Source organism: Zingiber officinale, chromosome 2A (assembly GCF_018446385.1).
Source record: "Zingiber officinale cultivar Zhangliang chromosome 2A, Zo_v1.1, whole genome shotgun sequence".
Classification (NCBI taxonomy): Eukaryota; Viridiplantae; Streptophyta; class Magnoliopsida; order Zingiberales; family Zingiberaceae; genus Zingiber; species Zingiber officinale.
This window is the reverse complement of record NC_055988.1, coordinates 93,480,027-93,498,758: the sequence shown is the minus strand read 5'-3', so window position 1 is coordinate 93,498,758 and position 18,732 is coordinate 93,480,027. Positions and strand designations below refer to the sequence as shown.

The 18,732-nt window shown below is 36.5% G+C and overlaps 2 protein-coding genes and 1 long non-coding RNA gene across 6 annotated transcripts; 2 read left to right on the top strand and 1 right to left on the bottom strand.

The window, feature by feature from the left end:
* The first annotated feature begins 325 nt into the window (after window positions 1-325).
* LOC122041557 (eukaryotic peptide chain release factor GTP-binding subunit ERF3A-like) lies at window positions 326-11,870 on the top strand. The gene is made up of 17 exons (XM_042601279.1): window positions 326-640; window positions 1,968-2,021; window positions 2,289-2,396; window positions 3,660-3,771; window positions 5,230-5,275; window positions 5,576-5,647; window positions 6,758-6,820; window positions 6,911-7,065; window positions 7,157-7,221; window positions 7,599-7,749; window positions 8,973-9,078; window positions 9,156-9,291; window positions 10,349-10,413; window positions 10,488-10,673; window positions 10,748-10,820; window positions 10,896-10,962; window positions 11,780-11,870. Exons 1-16 carry the CDS (start codon window positions 502-504, stop codon window positions 10,958-10,960), a joined length of 1,596 nt encoding a protein of 531 aa, XP_042457213.1. The 5' UTR covers window positions 326-501; the 3' UTR covers window positions 10,961-10,962; window positions 11,780-11,870.
* Window positions 11,871-12,354: 484 nt separating this feature from the next.
* LOC122041559 lies at window positions 12,355-13,764 on the bottom strand. The gene is made up of 2 exons (XR_006129010.1): window positions 13,461-13,764; window positions 12,355-13,340 (listed from the first exon to the last, which is right to left on the bottom strand). It is a non-coding gene; the product is annotated as an uncharacterized LOC122041559 (long non-coding RNA).
* LOC122041558 (protein Brevis radix-like 1) lies at window positions 12,474-18,732 on the top strand. Of its 4 annotated transcripts, none has more exons than XR_006129009.1 (6): window positions 12,474-12,718; window positions 12,796-13,214; window positions 15,703-15,859; window positions 15,950-16,380; window positions 17,087-17,308; window positions 18,165-18,732. XR_006129009.1 is itself a non-coding variant. In XM_042601281.1 (6 exons), exons 1-5 carry the CDS (start codon window positions 12,551-12,553, stop codon window positions 17,163-17,165), a joined length of 1,254 nt encoding a protein of 417 aa, XP_042457215.1. In that variant the 5' UTR covers window positions 12,474-12,550; the 3' UTR covers window positions 17,166-17,172; window positions 18,165-18,732. The 4 variants fall into 4 exon arrangements, 3 of the variants coding, with proteins under 3 accessions (XP_042457215.1, XP_042457216.1, XP_042457214.1); XM_042601281.1 differs by having other exon boundaries at window positions 17,087-17,172; XM_042601282.1 differs by lacking the exon at window positions 18,165-18,732 and having other exon boundaries at window positions 15,703-15,838; window positions 17,087-17,420.

The window sequence follows — 18,732 nt, the reverse complement described above, 5'->3', positions numbered from 1 at the left end:
TAAGTAAATGGAAATTAAATTTATTTAATTATTTGTCTAAATATATAAGACACTTTTTATTTTTAAAATGATTAAAAAGTGAATATAAACCATTTACTTTTAAGGTAAAGATAATTTTAGTTTTCCTGTAATTCTAGATCTGGTATAAAAGGGATATGAACATTTAAATCGAGAATAAATATATTTATTGAAGCAGCTATAATTGGCAAGAATATGGATTGAAAAAATGAAGCTAATAGAGTTTTTTTTTGTTTAATAAATAAAATACAATTTTTCTTAATATTTTCATACGCGGTTGGAACTTGGAAGGGGAAGGTGCAAGTGCTACGCACGTGATGCTTGAGGAAGAAGCTTCCGATGTTTCGTGAGGAACAAACTTCAGATGTTTCTTAGCGTGATCCAGCGCCTCTGGGTAGCCTCCTCACTCTACCACTGCGGCGTGAAACCCTAACCCTGGTCGAGCGCAAGGGCGGAGTGAATCCCTCAGCCGCACTGCCCGAGATGGAGGACGAACGGACTCTGGCGACCGTAACCCATCCGAGCGGTCTGCCTGACGACTGGAGCAAAGAGGACGAAGAGATGATCGAGGAGGAGCATCCTCCGAAAGCTGCTGGCAACTCCCACGATTCGCCACCCCAAGGTTCTAGACCCGTTGAAACTTCTTATATTCAGATCTGACGTTATTCTTTTTCATCAAGGTGAATCTTTGCTGGAACCCGAACAACACAGTAAGAAAGAAAAAATTGATTAAACTATTCAGTAAAAGAAGTATGGTAGTGTTTACTGCCTATGCTGTCATCTAGAATGGAAATTGATCTTTCACTCGAGTATTTAGTTACTTGTATCAGATCACTTTTTTTATCCTTGTTTTTGCAGAGTTGCTGGATTCATAATTTGTTGTTGACAAAAGAAGCTACAGGCTTATAATTTTAGTGGTGGTTGAGTTTGGATTGACTTGGTTGATAAGTTATCGTTCTCTTCTATGTTGGCTTCTAGTCTACTAGAACTTAAGCTGATGAGATATATCAGGTGGCCTTGTGAGTTATTAATAATCAGTGCAATTAACTGGTGTATAAACTTCAGTTTATCTAGGTTCATCAGGACCATTTGTATCTTTATACTGGAAAATTTTGGTGATCAACTGATCAACATACCACAATACTAATTGGTTTACAAAATTGCAGAAGTTAAGCTTTCATTAGCAACAAACTTCTATTAATTCTATGCAGTCAAGATCTTCTCCTGTTCTCTTTTGTTCAATGTTTTTGTAGTGAGAATCATCATAAGGTGAACAGAAGTGCTTACTATTAGTGTGGTCGACTTATTTATTGATTAGAGAAATTCTTAGTGGTTTAATCACTATTGTTTCAGTATATCTTGATGAAAGAAAGGAGATTGGGCAACTATGCTTCCGGCCATTCATATTCGACATATAATTCCTTTATTTATCAGGGACAAGACTCAATAAATTAGAAAAGAATGTAGATCCGCTACATTAATGCCCCCCTAGTGCCGGTCCCACGGATATGGAGGGAGGTAAATGCAGGTACATGCGTTAGGCTCATGGTGGAGTAAATCCTGGGTCGTCAGATCTTGAGAATTAGAAACTAACCACTTGACCTTTACTGTGTATACTTTTTAGTATAGTGAGTACAATGCATGTAACAATATGGATAGTTCAACATTGGTGATTTGACTATTGTTCCTAGATTTGAGTGCTGATGCCTTTATATTATACTACACCATGATACGGTAAACCTTTGTGCATTTCTCCATCCTTTTATGCATAGAGTAATTGATTTTATTGCCAATTAATTATACCATCAGGCCTGTTTAAATGTTTCGTCTTTTGTATCAAGATAGATGATGGTAACTTTTTAAGCTTTAAAGCAAACAACAATGTGTTCAGTGAATTTCTTTGTTAATTTATTCTGTTGCTAAAAGCTTGCTTTATTGTTCAACTTTAGATCTGAAAGAAGAGGTAACTTCACAACTAAAGTCATTGCAACTGGAAGCAAGAGGTAGAATGTTTTCTTTTTTAAAGTAATTTGATGTTTTGTAGATAATGTAGAGTAGTCCTCGAAAGAATGTGTAAGAGGTGTAATTTTGTATGTTAATTTTCTTCTTTCGAGCCATGTGGCAATTCTTTTTACTCATTTAAAAGCTCCCTGATCCTCCTGAACTGAACTTATAACCAGCTTCATATTTAGACTCCTGTACCTTTGGATGTTAATTTTGATTCCACCATTTTCTTTTCTTCATTTTAATGCTTTCTGGTGAAACTTTAGTGAAGGAAAAGGAGTCAATTGCAAATGATTTAATGGAAGAGATTGAGGAGCTCGATGAGGAGGAAGACAAGAAGCGACACTTGAATGTAGTTTTCATTGGCCATGTTGGTATGAATCTCAACTGATCCAGGATATATATTTTCTCTATTTGTTTCACTCTAATTTGATCTTCTTTCATTAGTTCTGATTTTGAATGTTATGTGTGCATAAGTGCATGCTTCTAAATCTAAATTGATTTCTTCAAATATTATTCTTGGATTTGCTGAACTAGTTCACCAATATTCAGTTTTACAACATAAAATGAAAGTTATCAGTAGCTCGATTACATAAAATATATAGCTTAAAATGACTTCTTTATGTTATTAATTTTAATTTCGTCTCTTTCAGATTTACTGAAATTTAATGCATGCTAGAAATCATGGTTTGGTGAACAATTAAGTTGGAAATCAAGTTTATATGCTGAATTTGGTCTCTAGGTATTTTAAGAATGGGACAAATGCATATTTATCTCTCAAACTCTGAAATAGTATACTCTGTATTATAAAACTATGGAATGCATAATTGCCATTCCATCCAGAAGCATTATGTGTTAGTTCCTTAGCTATATTTCAATCTAGGTTTCATAATGTTGAAAGTGGTGTTTTGGATGTTCAAAGCATCGGGGATGCATATCCAAAACTATGTGTAAACCTACAACTTATTTATGTGAGTACATTAGAAAAGTGAAGAATCATACAGCTCATATCAGTGCTTTCCTTTTATATTTCATCCCATTTCTTCCAATTTGGTGGATCCCAAATGATTTCTAGTCAAGCTGACCACTTATCATAGATATGCAAAACACTTCTGACTATTTCCTATTCTTTTCTGCATCAACTTGGTTTATCAAAGGAAAAATGGGCTGCTATGAACTGATCATAAAATTAATTTTTTTTAGGATCATTTGTACACTCTTGACTTTCTTCTGAAATCATATGAGGATGGTTCTTTGTTAACCAGAATATCCATATTTCTTCAAGTCACATCAACTTGTTACCTCAATAGTCTTTCATGCTTATTTAGCATCCTTGCATTTAGTCAGATTGTTGGTGCCCCTCAATAGCAAGTTGACAAGTGGATGTTGAGTGAGCTTGTACTGTGTTCTTAGAAACATTTCCCTTGATCATTGACCATTGACATTTCCTTTGTTTAGGTTTATTTCTAAATCTTAACATGAATTGTTCAATTAATTTCATTTAAGATGTGTTATGTTCTTGATGTTCCTATAAATACATCTAGTTCAATTTTTTCATAGTATTCTATAACCTGGTATTAAGATCTACATTATGAAATCCTTTTCTATTTTCTTCACAACTTATAAAATTGATGCAGACGCTGGGAAATCTACAATTGGAGGGCAGATACTTTTTCTTAGTGGTCAGGTTGATGACCGAACAATTCAGAAATATGAAAGGGAAGCTAAGGACAAAAGTCGAGAAAGCTGGTAAGCTAATGCTTTAATTAAAATTGTGATTCTTATTACTAAATAATAGATATCTTGTACTAGAATCTGATCTGAATTAGCAAGTTAGATCATTCTTTGTACGGTATTTCTTTCTAGGATCAATTGCTATCTTATTTAAATTTTATCAGGATCAACCAAAGATGTTTTTACATCAATTACTTTTTGGTTTTCAAAAACAGTGAAAAATAATGGGATGAATTAAAGTAAAATATTGAAATCCTCATCAGTTAGAAATGTTTACTACTGTGAACAATGCAACTTTTATTTGTCTCAATGACAAAAATATTCTTCTCATGTTTTTATCAAAAATATTTAACACAGAATATTCACACATATATTTTCATGAAAAAGATGTAAAAAATACCTTAGATTCCACAACTCTCTGCTCAGGCTAGTGTGGCAGTGCGATAAGCTATACTCCATTACAGGTAATTGGAGTGTATTGTGTCAATAGTTAGGTTGTGTGTTCTGGAGTTTGTAGTTTTCTATCAGTATGCAGTAGTGAAGTTACTGGTTGTAGGTGGAAATCCATGACTGTGGGTAATTATATGAGGTTGAGATGGGATCTAGAATATTCTATGATTTTTTATAAACATATATGTACAATTGAACAAAATATGTTCAAATACTAAAATTGCTCCTTTACTTCAACATCTATGAAATGCCTAATTTCTCATATTATATGTGCCTGTAAATTATTTTCTCAGTACCAAAATTTTACCTTTGAATTGGCTGGACAATCAACGGCCTATAGTTGGCAAATAGGAAAATCAGAGGACATTTGATTTGCAAATAGGCTAGTTTATGCATAAGGCAATTGATGATTTCCCCACAAAATAATAGGCTGGATGAAATTTCAAGTCTGCGAATTGGCTAACATGACCTTTATTTTTAGATATAATTTATGATTATGATGAATGCTTGTGTACATTGATGGCACTGAAGTCCTTTCTTAGGAATATAGGGTAGTAGCTGTCTTAATGCCTCTTTTACATGTATATTTTTGCCTCATGTGGGAATGCCTAAGTTAATTCACAGTAAATTTATTTGTATACACCACAGAATATCTTACAAATCAAGAGTTCTTGCACACTATTAAGCCGGCTCCAAATAGTTGGGACTAGAAGTCTAGAACAGCCTGTTGTTATTTTAGTTCTTTCACATTATTGGGTATGGGCATATACTCAGCAACAACATCAAACCTGAACCGAACCACCAAATTGTTGGGGCAGACTGGTATGGAGACATGGTTGCTAGTTGCTGATATCTTCCCAAAGTTAATTTCTTAGTCAATAAGTTCTGTTAATCAATATAGATATAATTCAATTGTTTACTGCAAATATAATTTCCTATGATTAGATATGCATATCTTGTACTAAAGTCTGGTTTCCTATTCTAGTCTACTAAGCACAAGAGCTGTTGAATAATCTTCTTTAGGTACATGGCCTATATCATGGACACAAATGAGGAAGAACGGATCAAGGTTTGATTATCACAAACTTTCTTATATACATCTCATTTCACATGTACATAGGGAATCTTCTCTGCCCTTGCACTTAAAAAACTGTCTCCCATCGCTAATTCTATTTCTTTGGTGCTTTTGTTGTACACTTGCACTTTTTTTTTTCACTAAATGAGAAATGATACTAAGTGTTGGTCCAATATACACGGTTATGTTTATTTAAAAATTGTACCATAATAAATCTTAACAATTTTGTATTGATAGCAAATCATTTTTCTTCTGTTTGGAAAATCAAACTGAAAATTTGCATTTGGTTTCTAGGGAATAACTGTTGAAGTTGGGAGAGCTCATTTTGAAACCGAAAGTACAAGATTCACAATTTTAGATGCACCGGTAACTTCTCTAGTTCATGCTTATGTGATTTTCTGTGATTATTTTGATTAAGTTGCCTCTTTTTTGTTGTTATTTTGACAACTTGATTGAGCATGCTTGGATTAAGAATTTGGAACTCTCGTTTTTTTCCTCATAAGTTTTTATCTCTCTGATGTTCTGTAAATGGTTGTTTGTTTACTATCTAGAATATTGTGGAATATTGTGTTAGAATGTTGTTGTGGGCTGCTTAGGCATACACATAATGCATTCTGAGACTCAATTTTATATTTTACGTGTTCTTGTGTCCTACCAAACTCCATGCATGGCAGAATTACAGTGAAATTTAAATCATGTTTATGTTGGCAAAAGTCTCAAATTCAAGTTGAAGCGGCGTTAATTGGTTGGAGCTGATAGATCTTAGCTAGTATAACTTATCATTAAAAGTTAATTTAGGTTTATTATGGGCTAGTCATTGGGCTCAAATCCTTAAGAGTAACTTATCTTCCTCATGTAAGTAGTGACTACTGTTTTCACTCTGAAGCACAACCCTATAGTAGTGTTTTCACCTGGAGCATCTGGTCTAATCGTCAGGCTGCCTTCTAGTTTTGTCTCTTACCTTTAGAACAAGCAGGGAATATGGATCTTTCGACCATGTATAATGCATTTAACAGTACTATGTTATAACAAAGCTAATATTGAGGATGGCTTGCCTTTGTTTTTCAGTCACACAGCATTCATTTACTGAATATTTACAGATATTGCATGTTCAATTCAATACTAATAAATATTGACAGCTGTTGCATTCAGAAATTAATGTTTGTATTGACTCTTTGGTGTTCCTAAACAAAACTTATCCCTCTATTGAGATCTATGCAAATCCCTCTGTTGAGATATATAAAAGGCTATATCATTAGTAAAATTCAAATGTCAGTATGTTAAATGCTCAAGTTCATATTCCCTCATGGCAAAAAACTCATATGCTGCTTGTGATCATTGCATTTGGGTTGGACTTGTAGACAATGACACTGAGGTCAGCCTGATAAAGGGTGGTTCAGAATATGTACATTTTAGTGATAATTATATAGCTTTCACCATATTTCGAATCAGTGTTTGATTGGGATTATGTTACAGGGTCACAAGAGTTATGTACCTAACATGATCAGTGGTGCATCTCAAGCTGATATAGGTGTCCTTGTAAGTCTGTATTTTGATATATGTTTATCTAGTATTGGTTTTTTTGTTCCAATCTCTGATGTTAGCACTTTGGTACTTTTTGTTTGATAGGTTATATCTGCTCGCAAGGGGGAGTTTGAAACAGGATTTGAGAAAGGTGGACAAACACGTGAACATGTCTTGCTTGCTAAAACATTGGGTGTAGTTAAGTTAATTGTTGTTGTCAACAAAATGGATGATTCTACTGTGAAATGGTCAAAAGAAAGGTAGACTGATATTACACCACAGTTTTTCTTCAGTCTGGATGATCTGTATCCTCTAATGTTAGAAATTTGAAATTTGTTTTTTATTGTTCAGGTTTGATGAAATAGAATCTAAGATAGTTCCCTTTTTGCGGTCTTCTGGCTACAATGTAAAAAAAGGTAACGTGACATATTTTTGTGTGTGTTATAGCTGTTTGCTTTCCCTTTGAAGCATATTTCACAGCGTATGGTTTCTATTAACATAAACTTTTGATTCTTCAATCCAACCATACTCTCAACTTATTAAAAATTTCTTCTCTATAATTTGCTTCAATAAGCTTATATAACTGTAGAATTTGGTTCTATTACTGCAGGCTATTTTTTTTAGTGAACCAAAATATTCAGTAAGCTAGAGTAGAGTTGAAACAGTTGAGATGTGTTTAATGCAGTGTCCATTATCAGCAATACAGATTGTTGCTTTGTTACTTTAACCATAATGCTAATCATATGTAAATTAAATGCTGTCATTACTCATGTAATTAATTTTCCTTGTCCAGATGTCCAATTCCTTCCTATTTCTGGTTTGATGGGTAGTAACATGAAGACAAGATTAGACAAAAGCATTTGTGATTGGTGGGATGGCCCATGCTTATTTGAGGTTTTTAATTCTATTGAAGTTCCACCACGTGATCCTAATGGTCCCTTCAGGTATTAACATAATCTTCGTTTTCTTGGAAGTTATCTCCATGATACCCAAGCTTTTTTCTTTTAATTTTCTTGTGAACTTATTTAGGTATAAGCATGTATATAATACAAAAAATTGTTTGTTTCAATTATTTAAGGTTGGCTACATCAATTTGCCAGTAACTCTATGAAAGAATATATTGATAGTAATAATCAAAGTCTCTCAGAGTTAATTCAACTTTTCTTTTTAGGTAGTCTTTAAATATGTCTATCATTTTAATTTTGTTTCCACTTAACTGCATACAAATACAACGAACAACAAGAAGTCATGTCAGCCTCAATTATTTAAAGTTGGCTGTATAAATCTTACTCTGCCATTGAACTCTATGCCGATTACTAAAAATATTCTTATCTTATAAAGCATGGTATTTAAGGTTTGTTATCCACATCTTGGAATCTTCTGAACCAATCTGACTCTAAAGATCTTGTTTCCAAGTAGGATCAGAATTGGGCTAGAAGGTTATGACGCTATGATTTACTTGCTTATCGTTTCTATGTAGGATCTCAATCCCAACAAGCTTAACTAGATTGAATTATATAAATTCAATAAAACATTATAAATATTGATATCTACTGCAGCGAATATTTCTCTTCATGTCATAGCATTTAAGAAAATTTTGAATTATAAAAGATTTTTTAATTACTATGTAGAAGAGTCTTTTTCAATGATTCTTATCTTGCCCATCTTATACTTTTTTATCACATAGAATTTGCTATCTGATATATGAATATGGTACACTAAGAATTATATAATAAATTTCATATATCTTGTATGTTAAATTTTAATTATGTTTTGTAATATGGGAATGATATAGTGTTTAAAATGTTCATATCAATACTATATATATTGAAAGTTAATAATAAATTGTAAATGCTAATATAGGTTTAAAATATTTAAGTTAAATTATAGGATCTTAAAATTTATGTTTATGATCTTATGAACTATACCTATGTACCCCTTCTCCTAACAACCCTGTTTTTGAAAGTACACATTACAATCATTATTAAATCCAAACCTTACATGTGATATTATTTATTAACAATTGAAATTGAGTAATTAAGCATTGAGACATTATTGGTAATCTTATTTAATGTCTTAAATCTTAATATTTCATGTTCTTATCCTTTTCTTCCATCCTTGAATTTCAAGCCCAACTTCCTTTCTGAAGTGACTATTTATGTTAAAGGATGCCAATTATTGATAAATACAAGGACATGGGAGTAGTGGTCATGGGGAAAGTGGAATCTGGAGGCATCCACGAAGGTGATAGTTTGTTGGTCATGCCTAACAAGGTATTTTGTTTCTTCAATATTTCTGCCTTCAGGTTGCAATCACTCAACTTGCTTTGTGTTCCATTGCTTATCTCCAGGCTAATGTCAAAGTTCTTGCAATATTTTGTGACGAAAATAAAGTCAAGCGCGCTGGCCCTGGTGAGAATATTAGAGTAAGATTGTCTGGGGTTGAAGAAGAAGATATACTTTCTGGTTTTGTACTCACAAGTGTTGGTAAGTATTACTATCTATAGATAAGTTGTCTATTCAGTTTTATTAGTTTTACTAATTGCCAACATAAACTTCTTATTGATACATTGAGGTATATAGTTCCTGTTATTTTTGTTGAGAACCATGCTCAATAAGGTAAGGCTTCTAATGGCCTTAACTAGCTTTTCATATTTTTGTAGCTCCTCTCATTTTTCATTTAGAAGCAAGAACCATGCACTGTAGAATTAGATAGATTTAGTAGCCATTAGCAGGCTTCTCATATCTAAAGTTTGATTCTTCTGTTTTTTTTTTGACCTGCCTAATGTAAATGTATTTTAGAATAGATATGGCTGGGATCTTAAGCGATAGCTATTAGGTTGGTATTAAATGCTCTTGACCATATTAAAATACATTTGTCTTGGGCACTTCTTTATCTGAAAGTTTATGCACTCCAAGTCTCAACAGTTTTTTGTTGGACTTCCAGAAGATCACATCTTATGTCTAAATAACAGACTTACATAATTTGACGTGATTATGAGCTTGTCCTCTATGTTGAAGTTTGTGTTAGCAACTGGACAATCTACATTTGTATCTCCTTTTATGGATAGCCTATTACTAGTAGGGTGACAATTTGTGCCATATCATGTTAATTATGTCATAAATGGACATCATTCAGCTCAATATAAAACTCTATGAAATATTAAAAGTTTTTAAAACAATTTGTAAATAGTTAAATTTGTGTCACATAAGTATTTTTCCTAGCTCATGTTACTATTAGGCTTTCTTTTTAATTGTGTTTTGGGTAGAGTCATCCATCTTATTGTGTTTAATATTGCCACTCTAATTTTTAGCTCGAATAGGTTAGCCAAATTCCTTGTGCTTCTTGCTATGGTTACAATTATCTGTATTGTACCACATGATATATGATATTTGTAACTTGTTGGAACTGAGTGATACATGACTCCATTTTCGTGCAAGTACTGTAGCCGTGTTAGTATTTGTACAAGTACTCTAATCTATGCCACATGTTGGAACTGAGTAAATAATAGTTCCTGATAGTGAAAAATACTTTATCATGCAGCAAATCCAGTAGGTGCAGTTAATGAATTTAAAGCTCAGTTACAGATTCTTGAGTTGCTGGATAATGTAAGTGTGTGTTATTATTGGACAATGATTACTATATTATTTCAGATTAATCAAACCGATTTTGACTTTTCCAGGCCATTTTTACTGCTGGATACAAGGCTGTCTTACACATCCATGCTGTTGTCGAGGAATGTGAAATTGTTGAACTAATTGAAGAAATCGACACAAGAAAGAAGAAAGAAACTGATGCTAGGAAGAAGAGGTCAAAACACAAGCCTCTTTTTGTTAAGAATGGTGCTGTTGTTGTTTGCCGCATTCAGGTCCAAATCGTCTCTATATTTGATAGAATTTGAGGCTTTTGCAATTACCAATGGTAACAGTATTCGATTTTCAGGTGAATAACTTAATTTGCATCGAAAAATTTTCTGATTTTGCCCAGCTAGGAAGGTTCACACTTAGAACTGAAGGTAATTTGCAAGCTATTTGACACTAATTAATGCATCCATTGTGCGCTTTCATTTACTTGAAAACTGTTTTTACAGGTAAAACTGTAGCTGTAGGGAAAGTGGTTGAACTTCCACCAGCAGGAAATGCTACATTTGTGTAAATGTATGTCATTTAATTTTAACTTCCTCATTTCTTTTTCTCTTGCCCCTTTAGTAATTATTAATGAGCTGTGCGCAAAATCCCTAAAGAAGCCCCTAATGCTTTTAAAAAGTTCCTAACAGGTCCCCATAAAAATCAAAGCTCCTATTGTATCCCCATAGCCATACTTGGTGAAAACATTGTTCATCTACAATGAATCTTTTTACTAAAAACGTTATTATGAGGATAAAATAGAAGCTGTGTTCTTCATGGAACCTTAACAAACTTTGGGATCTTTTTAAGGGTCTTTGCTGATAGATTGTCACCTTTGTGCACTTGCGCTCACACACCCTTTGATATATATATATCAAAACCTCTATGGAAACATCATGCACGCTCAATGATTTTGTACTAGAACATGATTATGAGGATAAAATCGAAACGATGTTCTTCCTATTTTACTTGTATAACCCTCCCTATCATTTCATTTTGTTCTTAAATTAAGTTTTTTTTTATAAGGCTTTGGCTGATAGATGTTTGCTCGTCTCACGAGGATAAAATAGAAACAATGTTTTCCTTTGGGCCTTAGCTTGGACTTGGGAGCGTTAATCCGTATCTTGACATTTTTAAAATTTTAGGGGATCTTTTAAAGGCATTGACCGGTAGATAGATAAAATAGAAACTATGTTGTACATGTGGCCTTAACAGGGACTTTGGAGCCTTAATCCTCATCTCAACTTTTTTAAAACTTAGAGCTTCGGTCGATAGAGAGATTCAGACAGATTGATGTAAATAGATACATATATAAAAAACTTATTAATTTGCAATGTGTTGATTGCAGGAGGAACTGGAACTCAGACAGTCCATCACTACTTGAGCCTATTAGTTTAGGCTGAGGGATGTTGCGTTTTGCTCGACTTATGGCATCGAAAGAAAAAAAAAAAAAAAAGAAAAGACAAAGTTGCAAAAGTATTACAAATTTCAGATGTTGCATGGAGTGCTTGCTTAAAAAATTTTCCCTTGTCGTTGAGCCCATGTCAGATTTTGATGTGGCTAAAGATTTTGGACATTTTTTTAGGTGCTTCTGCCTGATACTCATAAAGAGTTTGTATCAATGAATACCATATTTCACTAGTTGCTTGTGCATTAGAAATATGACCATTTTTGTCAGTTCAACAATTTACGCCTTGTTTACTTTGGCATTGGATCGACTAGGATTCATCACCTTTTTGGGGCAGTATTAATATTCTGAATAAGTTTTGGGCTGAAAGGGAATTTTCCCATAATGACTCCGCTCTTCGACACGTGTTCCTTCCCAATGTCCACCTGCTCCCACCTCGCCTCAAGCTTCAGTTATCGGCCCCACCACGCCTCATAAACTTTCCTTTGTTTCTTACTTTGAAGAAGAACGTTTTCTTCTATAAACGGTTTATTTTTTTTAAAAAAAAATAATGATAAATGTAAATTGCATTGGTTTTTCCCCCTGGAAGAGATTTAAACCGCTATAAATCATCTCTTGTTCTTCACAGCCTCCAGCGAAGCGGCCATTAACGACCTCGTTCGCTCTTCTCTCAGGTTCCGTAGGCACTTGCTCTTTCTTTGCATCGTCCAGATGCTGACCTGCATTGCCTGCTCGAAGCAGCTAAGCGTCGCCACTGCGGCCTCCAGGAATGTCGCCAGCGGCCCCGAATCGCCGATCCATGATCCGGATGGCGAGGGCACGGGCAACGGCGCCGCTACTCCCAGCACCCGCCAGGCCATCAAAGCTCTCACCTCTCAGGTGAGACCTATTCTCCCATCTAGGGTTGCTTGGTTGCTTGTTTCCCCCGCTTGCTCAATTTGAGTGTCTTGGATCAGATTAGGGACATGGCGTTGAAGGCGTCGGGGGCGTACCGGCACTGCAAGCCTTGCGCCGGCGCGTCCGGGGGGAGTCAGCGACTCCCCCACCATCATGTCGGCTACACGGACTCCGAAATGGGATCTGCGTCGGATCGGTTCCACTATGCGTATCGGCGTGCCGGAATGGGCTCGGGGTCTTCGCCGCCGGCGGCGCCGTCGGAGCGCGAGTTGGATATGCGGCTCAAGGCGATCTCCAGCGCGGAGAGGACGCCGTCGGTGAGCGGACGGACGGAGGCCTCGTCGGAGGCGGCGTCGGCCTTCTTAGAGGACGGCCAAGATGAGCCGAAGGAGTGGGTTGCACAGGTGGAACCGGGAGTCCTAATCACCTTCCTCTCTCTCCCTCAGGGCGGCAACGATCTCAAGAGGATCCGTTTCCGGTACTCCCTTTCCCTTCCCACTTTGTTTTCTGCGTTGATCTCGGGAACTGCCAGACTTCCCGGCCCCGTCACGGCGTTCCTCTTGCATGAACCAACAAGATCACATCTCCACGCTAAACACTTCCTCTACACATTTGAACCAGATTTATTGCTAAACAAGAAAGTAGATTTGAGACTATACCATATAATTGAATTCAAAACCATTCAACTTTTACAGATAGCAGAAAATTTCCATTTTGATCTTACCAAGCTATCAACATTTTCAACGCGAGTCAAATCCTCTTTACTTCCTGCGTCTGTTTTCATATTTGCATCATTTGGACGAAGCAGCTTTATTTTTAATTTTCTCGGCCTTTGCGCTTGGAGTGATCTGTTTGGTGGTCATGTAAAGTTCGAAAGTCGTTAGGAATTTGAGGAGAAATCACCAAGTGAAGAAAAAGAAATAAGAGGATGAGACTCGAGAGGCCTTTAAGTCCGGTGGAAGGTGACTATGGTCCTTGTTTCGAGAAAAAAGCTTTAATTTCCGGTGCCAAAATTTGTTCTTTAGCTCATTATTGCTAGTATTTTATTGGCGAGGGCTTGGTTGGGTGCGCCGAAGGCAATCGAGAATGACGACAAAAGGTCCACCTTCTCCTCTGCTTATGAGAGAAAAAAGCAGGCCTGAAAACTCGGATCAAAGCAAACAAGCAAGTGGGTGACTAGTTTTTTCCTTTCATTTATGATTCAAAGGCGTTTCTTTGGGGTTGATGGGCCCAAAGCGTTCAAGATGCCTTCAATGGAGCTGTCCATTGCCTTCAATGGAGCTGTCCCTTAGTTCCGCGGTCATTATTTAAAAGCCAGAATGAAGTCTGTAGGTTGTGACAGCCATTAATTTGCATTAATGATCTGGAGATTCCCTATGACTTGAACATGTACATGAGAGGTCACGTGCGCACCCATCTATGCCTCAGTTGCCACTTTATCACTCCACCGTGCCCCTGTCTTCAATAATATTATCATCATACAAGGATGACCGCTTTAGTTTTTAAGGTCAAGTTTTAGTAGGTGTAAAATGTTCTAGGCGTCTGCCGTTGTGCTAGGATAAAATAACTCATGATTTATGTGTCTGTATCTAACCGGGAGACTGGCGATACCGCTTGAGATGGGCATTATTACTTTTTACTCCAATAATATTATCATCATCATCAAGTGTATATGCCCCAACTATTTTGGTTCAACTATATCAATCTTGTCCTTCTACATATCGTATCCTAAAAGATACCTGGTCAAAATGAGGTTCCCAGGGCCTACCGCTATCAAAATTCCTACCTAGCAACGGTGAGAAAGCATTGAACTAGCCCCTAAGTTCAGGTGATTCCAAGCCAATTTAGATCCTGAGTAGGGTATCAATCGATTTAGCCCAACTTGGGATGGGACTAAGATTCTAGGCAAGATAGTGATTTTAACAACCATGCCTTTGATGTCTGATCGTTTAGCAATCTGACATGTATGAATGGAATGCTGCATTTGATAATCAGTATGCAACTTCTCATCATAACAATGTCATCATGGTCATCACTGTTGCCATCATGACATCGTTTCATATACCAACTATTTGGCATGGGTTACATCAATCTTGTTCTTCCATTGAGCTTGTTCAATCTGAAAAGATACCTGGCTGAAATCAGCCTTCCATGACCTTCTGTCCTCGTATCAAAATTGTTGTGAGTTCCTACATAGGAGTGATGAGGAAACATAGGACTAGCCTCATGGTTGACACTTGATAAGACTATAAGTAGGCAAATGACTATCTGTCAAATTATGCAATTATCATGGCGATACACTACATAGACACATTGCAGTTTTACAAGAAAATGCACCATGGTTGTCACAAATATGTAGAAATGCAATGATGGAAAGGATGATTAAGTTTTGAGCAGTTTCTTCCATTTCAGAAAAGTAGGATTGCTCACCCAATCCATACTTTAGCTTGGGTGTGGTACATGAAGTGGAAGACCTGTGAACCGAATTCTCCATGTTTAGATGAGTAGAGATGATGACAATTCAGGAAGCAAATGTGCCCCGAAAGTACGTTGGCCATAAAAAGTAGCAGCTTTAATCATTTTGAAAATCATTCTTCATTTCCTTCTTTTGTTGCATGATTGAGTTGTCTTTGGCTTCATTATGTTTCATAAGTGGTTAACTTCCCTGAGTTTGCAGAAAGTTTGTATTCTGTGCTTCTGCAATGACATTAAATATTTTCTGAAATGGCACGCTTCTGGTTTCCAGTGGCAATTCTGTTTTCTCTAGTATTTATCATTTCTGAATTGCTTGATTGAAATCTGCCTTGTTGCTTAGATTATGTTGTAGTCATAGTTTCTTCTTTTTGTTCAGAGTTTGTCACAAATTGTGTCCTGATTTCCTGTTGATATCAAGTGGTGTCATTGAATTTATAGTTCCTAACTAAATTTGGTTTACTAATTCTTTAAATGTTTGATGCCAATGGTAGCCGAGAGATGTTTAACAAGTGGCAAGCACAGAGGTGGTGGGCTGAAAACTGTGACAAGGTCATGGAGCTTTACAATGTTCAAAGAGTCAATCGACAAACCATGCCACTTCCAAACCCGCAGAGATCCGAGGATGAGGTGAAAGAAGAATGCCCAATAGTAATCCTCCATTTCATATTGAACAGAATCTCCCCTGTTCTCTTAATTGCCACTGAACTTTCTTAAATGTTGCTTGAATCATTTTGCTAGTGCTCAAAGGACAGGCTTGCGACACCACCACTCGGCAAAGAACTGCTTCCTCACAATCTCCACAGGCCATTGATGGGTGGCGGCGGGATTGGGTACTCACCATCTGATTCTCTTGAACAACACCAAGGCTCCACAGACCATAACCATGGCCACCTGCACCATGTGCGTCACTACTATGACTCCGGTGGCCTTACTTCAACCCCAAAGCTTTCTAGCATTAGTGGTGCAAAGACAGAAATATCCTCAATGGATGCTTCAGTTAGAACATGTTCATCACCTGATGAGGTGGAACAGTCTGGTGAAATCTCAGCATCTATCAGCAATGCGAGCGATCTAGAAAGAGAATGGGTGGAAGAGGATGAACCGGGTGTCTACATCACAATTCGCGAATTGCCAGGAGGTATCAGGGAACTCCGACGGGTTCGTTTCAGGTTAGACTTTTACCATAATTTCCTAATTTGTAAACTGGTTCAACGAATATGCTGATTGTGTGTTCATCTATTTTGAAGCATGATTTCTAATTGCAACTCCCCTAGCTGTAAATCTAAAACTGTCTTAGTGAAGCAAATGTTCATCAGGGGAGTTTTGAATATCATCTATTGGAAATCGTCCACAAATGGGAATTCCTGATTACTAAAGGAAATTGAAAAAAAATCAATACAATAGGACCAAGTGACGAGACTGAGCGGTGTCACTATTTTAACAAATAATCTGCTGTTTGATAACATGAAATCCATCTTTCACTTTTAAAATAATTAGTGCTACTTTCAGCCAACTTGAAGGGTTTCCATTATTTCGATTTTGCACAATTCACGAACCCTGTGATAAGAGTTTTTTAAATCTGATCTGTATCCTGTAAACTTCCAAGCATTTCAGATTTATGCTTTTGTTTTCCCCACATGGCCACTACATCTAACCGGTCAAATATTTTTAGATGATAACCAAGCAATGGTAATTAGTAGTGAATTCTTTCAGGTTCCATAAACAATCTGCTGAGATCTGTATTACTATACTTCCAGAACCTTTCTCTATGAGATTTGGCATTATGAATTTGAAAAATGGATTCCTTTTTGCTATTGAGATGTTATTCCATGCTCTAATTTAACCACTTATTTTCTCCTTCGTCTAACTTTGCAGCCGAGAGAGGTTTGGTGAGATGCACGCAAGGTTGTGGTGGGAGGAGAACCGTGCCAGGATACAAGAGCAGTATCTTTGACAAACAGGCAAGAAAACAAACACGACCGACATGTTATTTCTTTGAAATCTTGATGATTCTTTGGGGCATCTTTTCCGAGTTCTTCCTCAACAGAGTACTCTTTCTTCATTCTCCCCAACTGCTATCTAACAATGAGTCACTCGGTAGGCAAACTAGAAACACATTAACATCAGATTTTTTACATGATACAATGTCAATTTTGAGCTATTCTCTACATGACCTCATTTGATATATCCAATCATTTGAAACAGAAAAGGCAAGCCTATCAAAAAAAGTTTGAAAAGATCTGCTCAGCTATTAACTGTTTAGTTTTAGGTTCATCCTTTGATCGAAAATGCTACTTTTTGTGTGAGATGCATAGACACATAGTATAGGTTGAAAACATGTTTAGGCACATGAATTGTGTATTCCTTGTGTTGCTTAGATAGGATGGATGAACCAATAGGAGTAAGATAACTTACAACATCCATCCCTCGATCCACCCGATTTGGGCAGATCGAAATTGGGAAAACAGAAATTCATATTGAAAGATCACAGAAGCTAAACATTAATATTTTTTTTACTTAAATCAATCATGTTGAACAAAATTAAATAATCTACGACATCAAAGAGAAAATGAATGAAAGGTAAGCCACTATCTACTTTTTGGATAATTGTTAAGAGAAAATTGTGTATTCCTTGCTGTGATCATGGACAACACTAAAGCTGCTCTGCAAAATGTTTAATCATTAACTTTTCTACTAGCTTTCATATCCTTGGCAATGCCTGTAGATTCCATTGCAAGCAATGATACACTCACAAGAGGCCATCAATGAAACAAAAGGCATATTCGAGAGTTGTAATCAATGCTTACCATGAACAACCACTTTAATCTAATAAACTAAATTATTTTAGATTATTGATAATTGCACGAAAAGTATATTTTTATTGAACTGATTTTAGCCTTCGATTTTTTTCCCCATTTAGTTGTTTGAAAATTCACTGGTCTGGTTTCTCCAGAGACTCCTTGCCCTCGGATCACGTTATGTTATCCTGATCCGCAACCGTGTGACCTGAACCGTGTCGGGCAGTGGATTCGCCTTTGCGATGGAACCGTTTAGATAAAAGGTCTCCGCGGGTGAGCGGAAACCGAACCGGAAGACGACGACCCGGCAACAGCGCGATGCCGTGACGCGTCCAACAGCCATCGAAGGGTCTCTACGCGTCGCGGCCTCGTTGGCTACAGGGCGTCTCAGTACCACGCGCAGCGGCACGAGCGACACGTGACTACTGACGGGCTTCTTCCGCACGATGTCTTTCTACGCTACACGATAGGTCCGGCGTCCGATTTATGGAGATGGAACGCAAGACGTCGGATCGTCCCCCGCACGGAAGATACTGTGGGTCGGATTCGGTGTTTTCAAAACGCATGTTACCGCACGAGCTCAGCTGCCTTTTTTTTTTCTCACGGGGAAAAGTAGCCTTTCAGGTTTTAAAATTACCAAATACCCCTCGAAAATTTTAAATTTGTATACTTCATATTTCTTATTTCGGTGGTTGAAAAAATAAGGAAAAGTAATTGGTATTA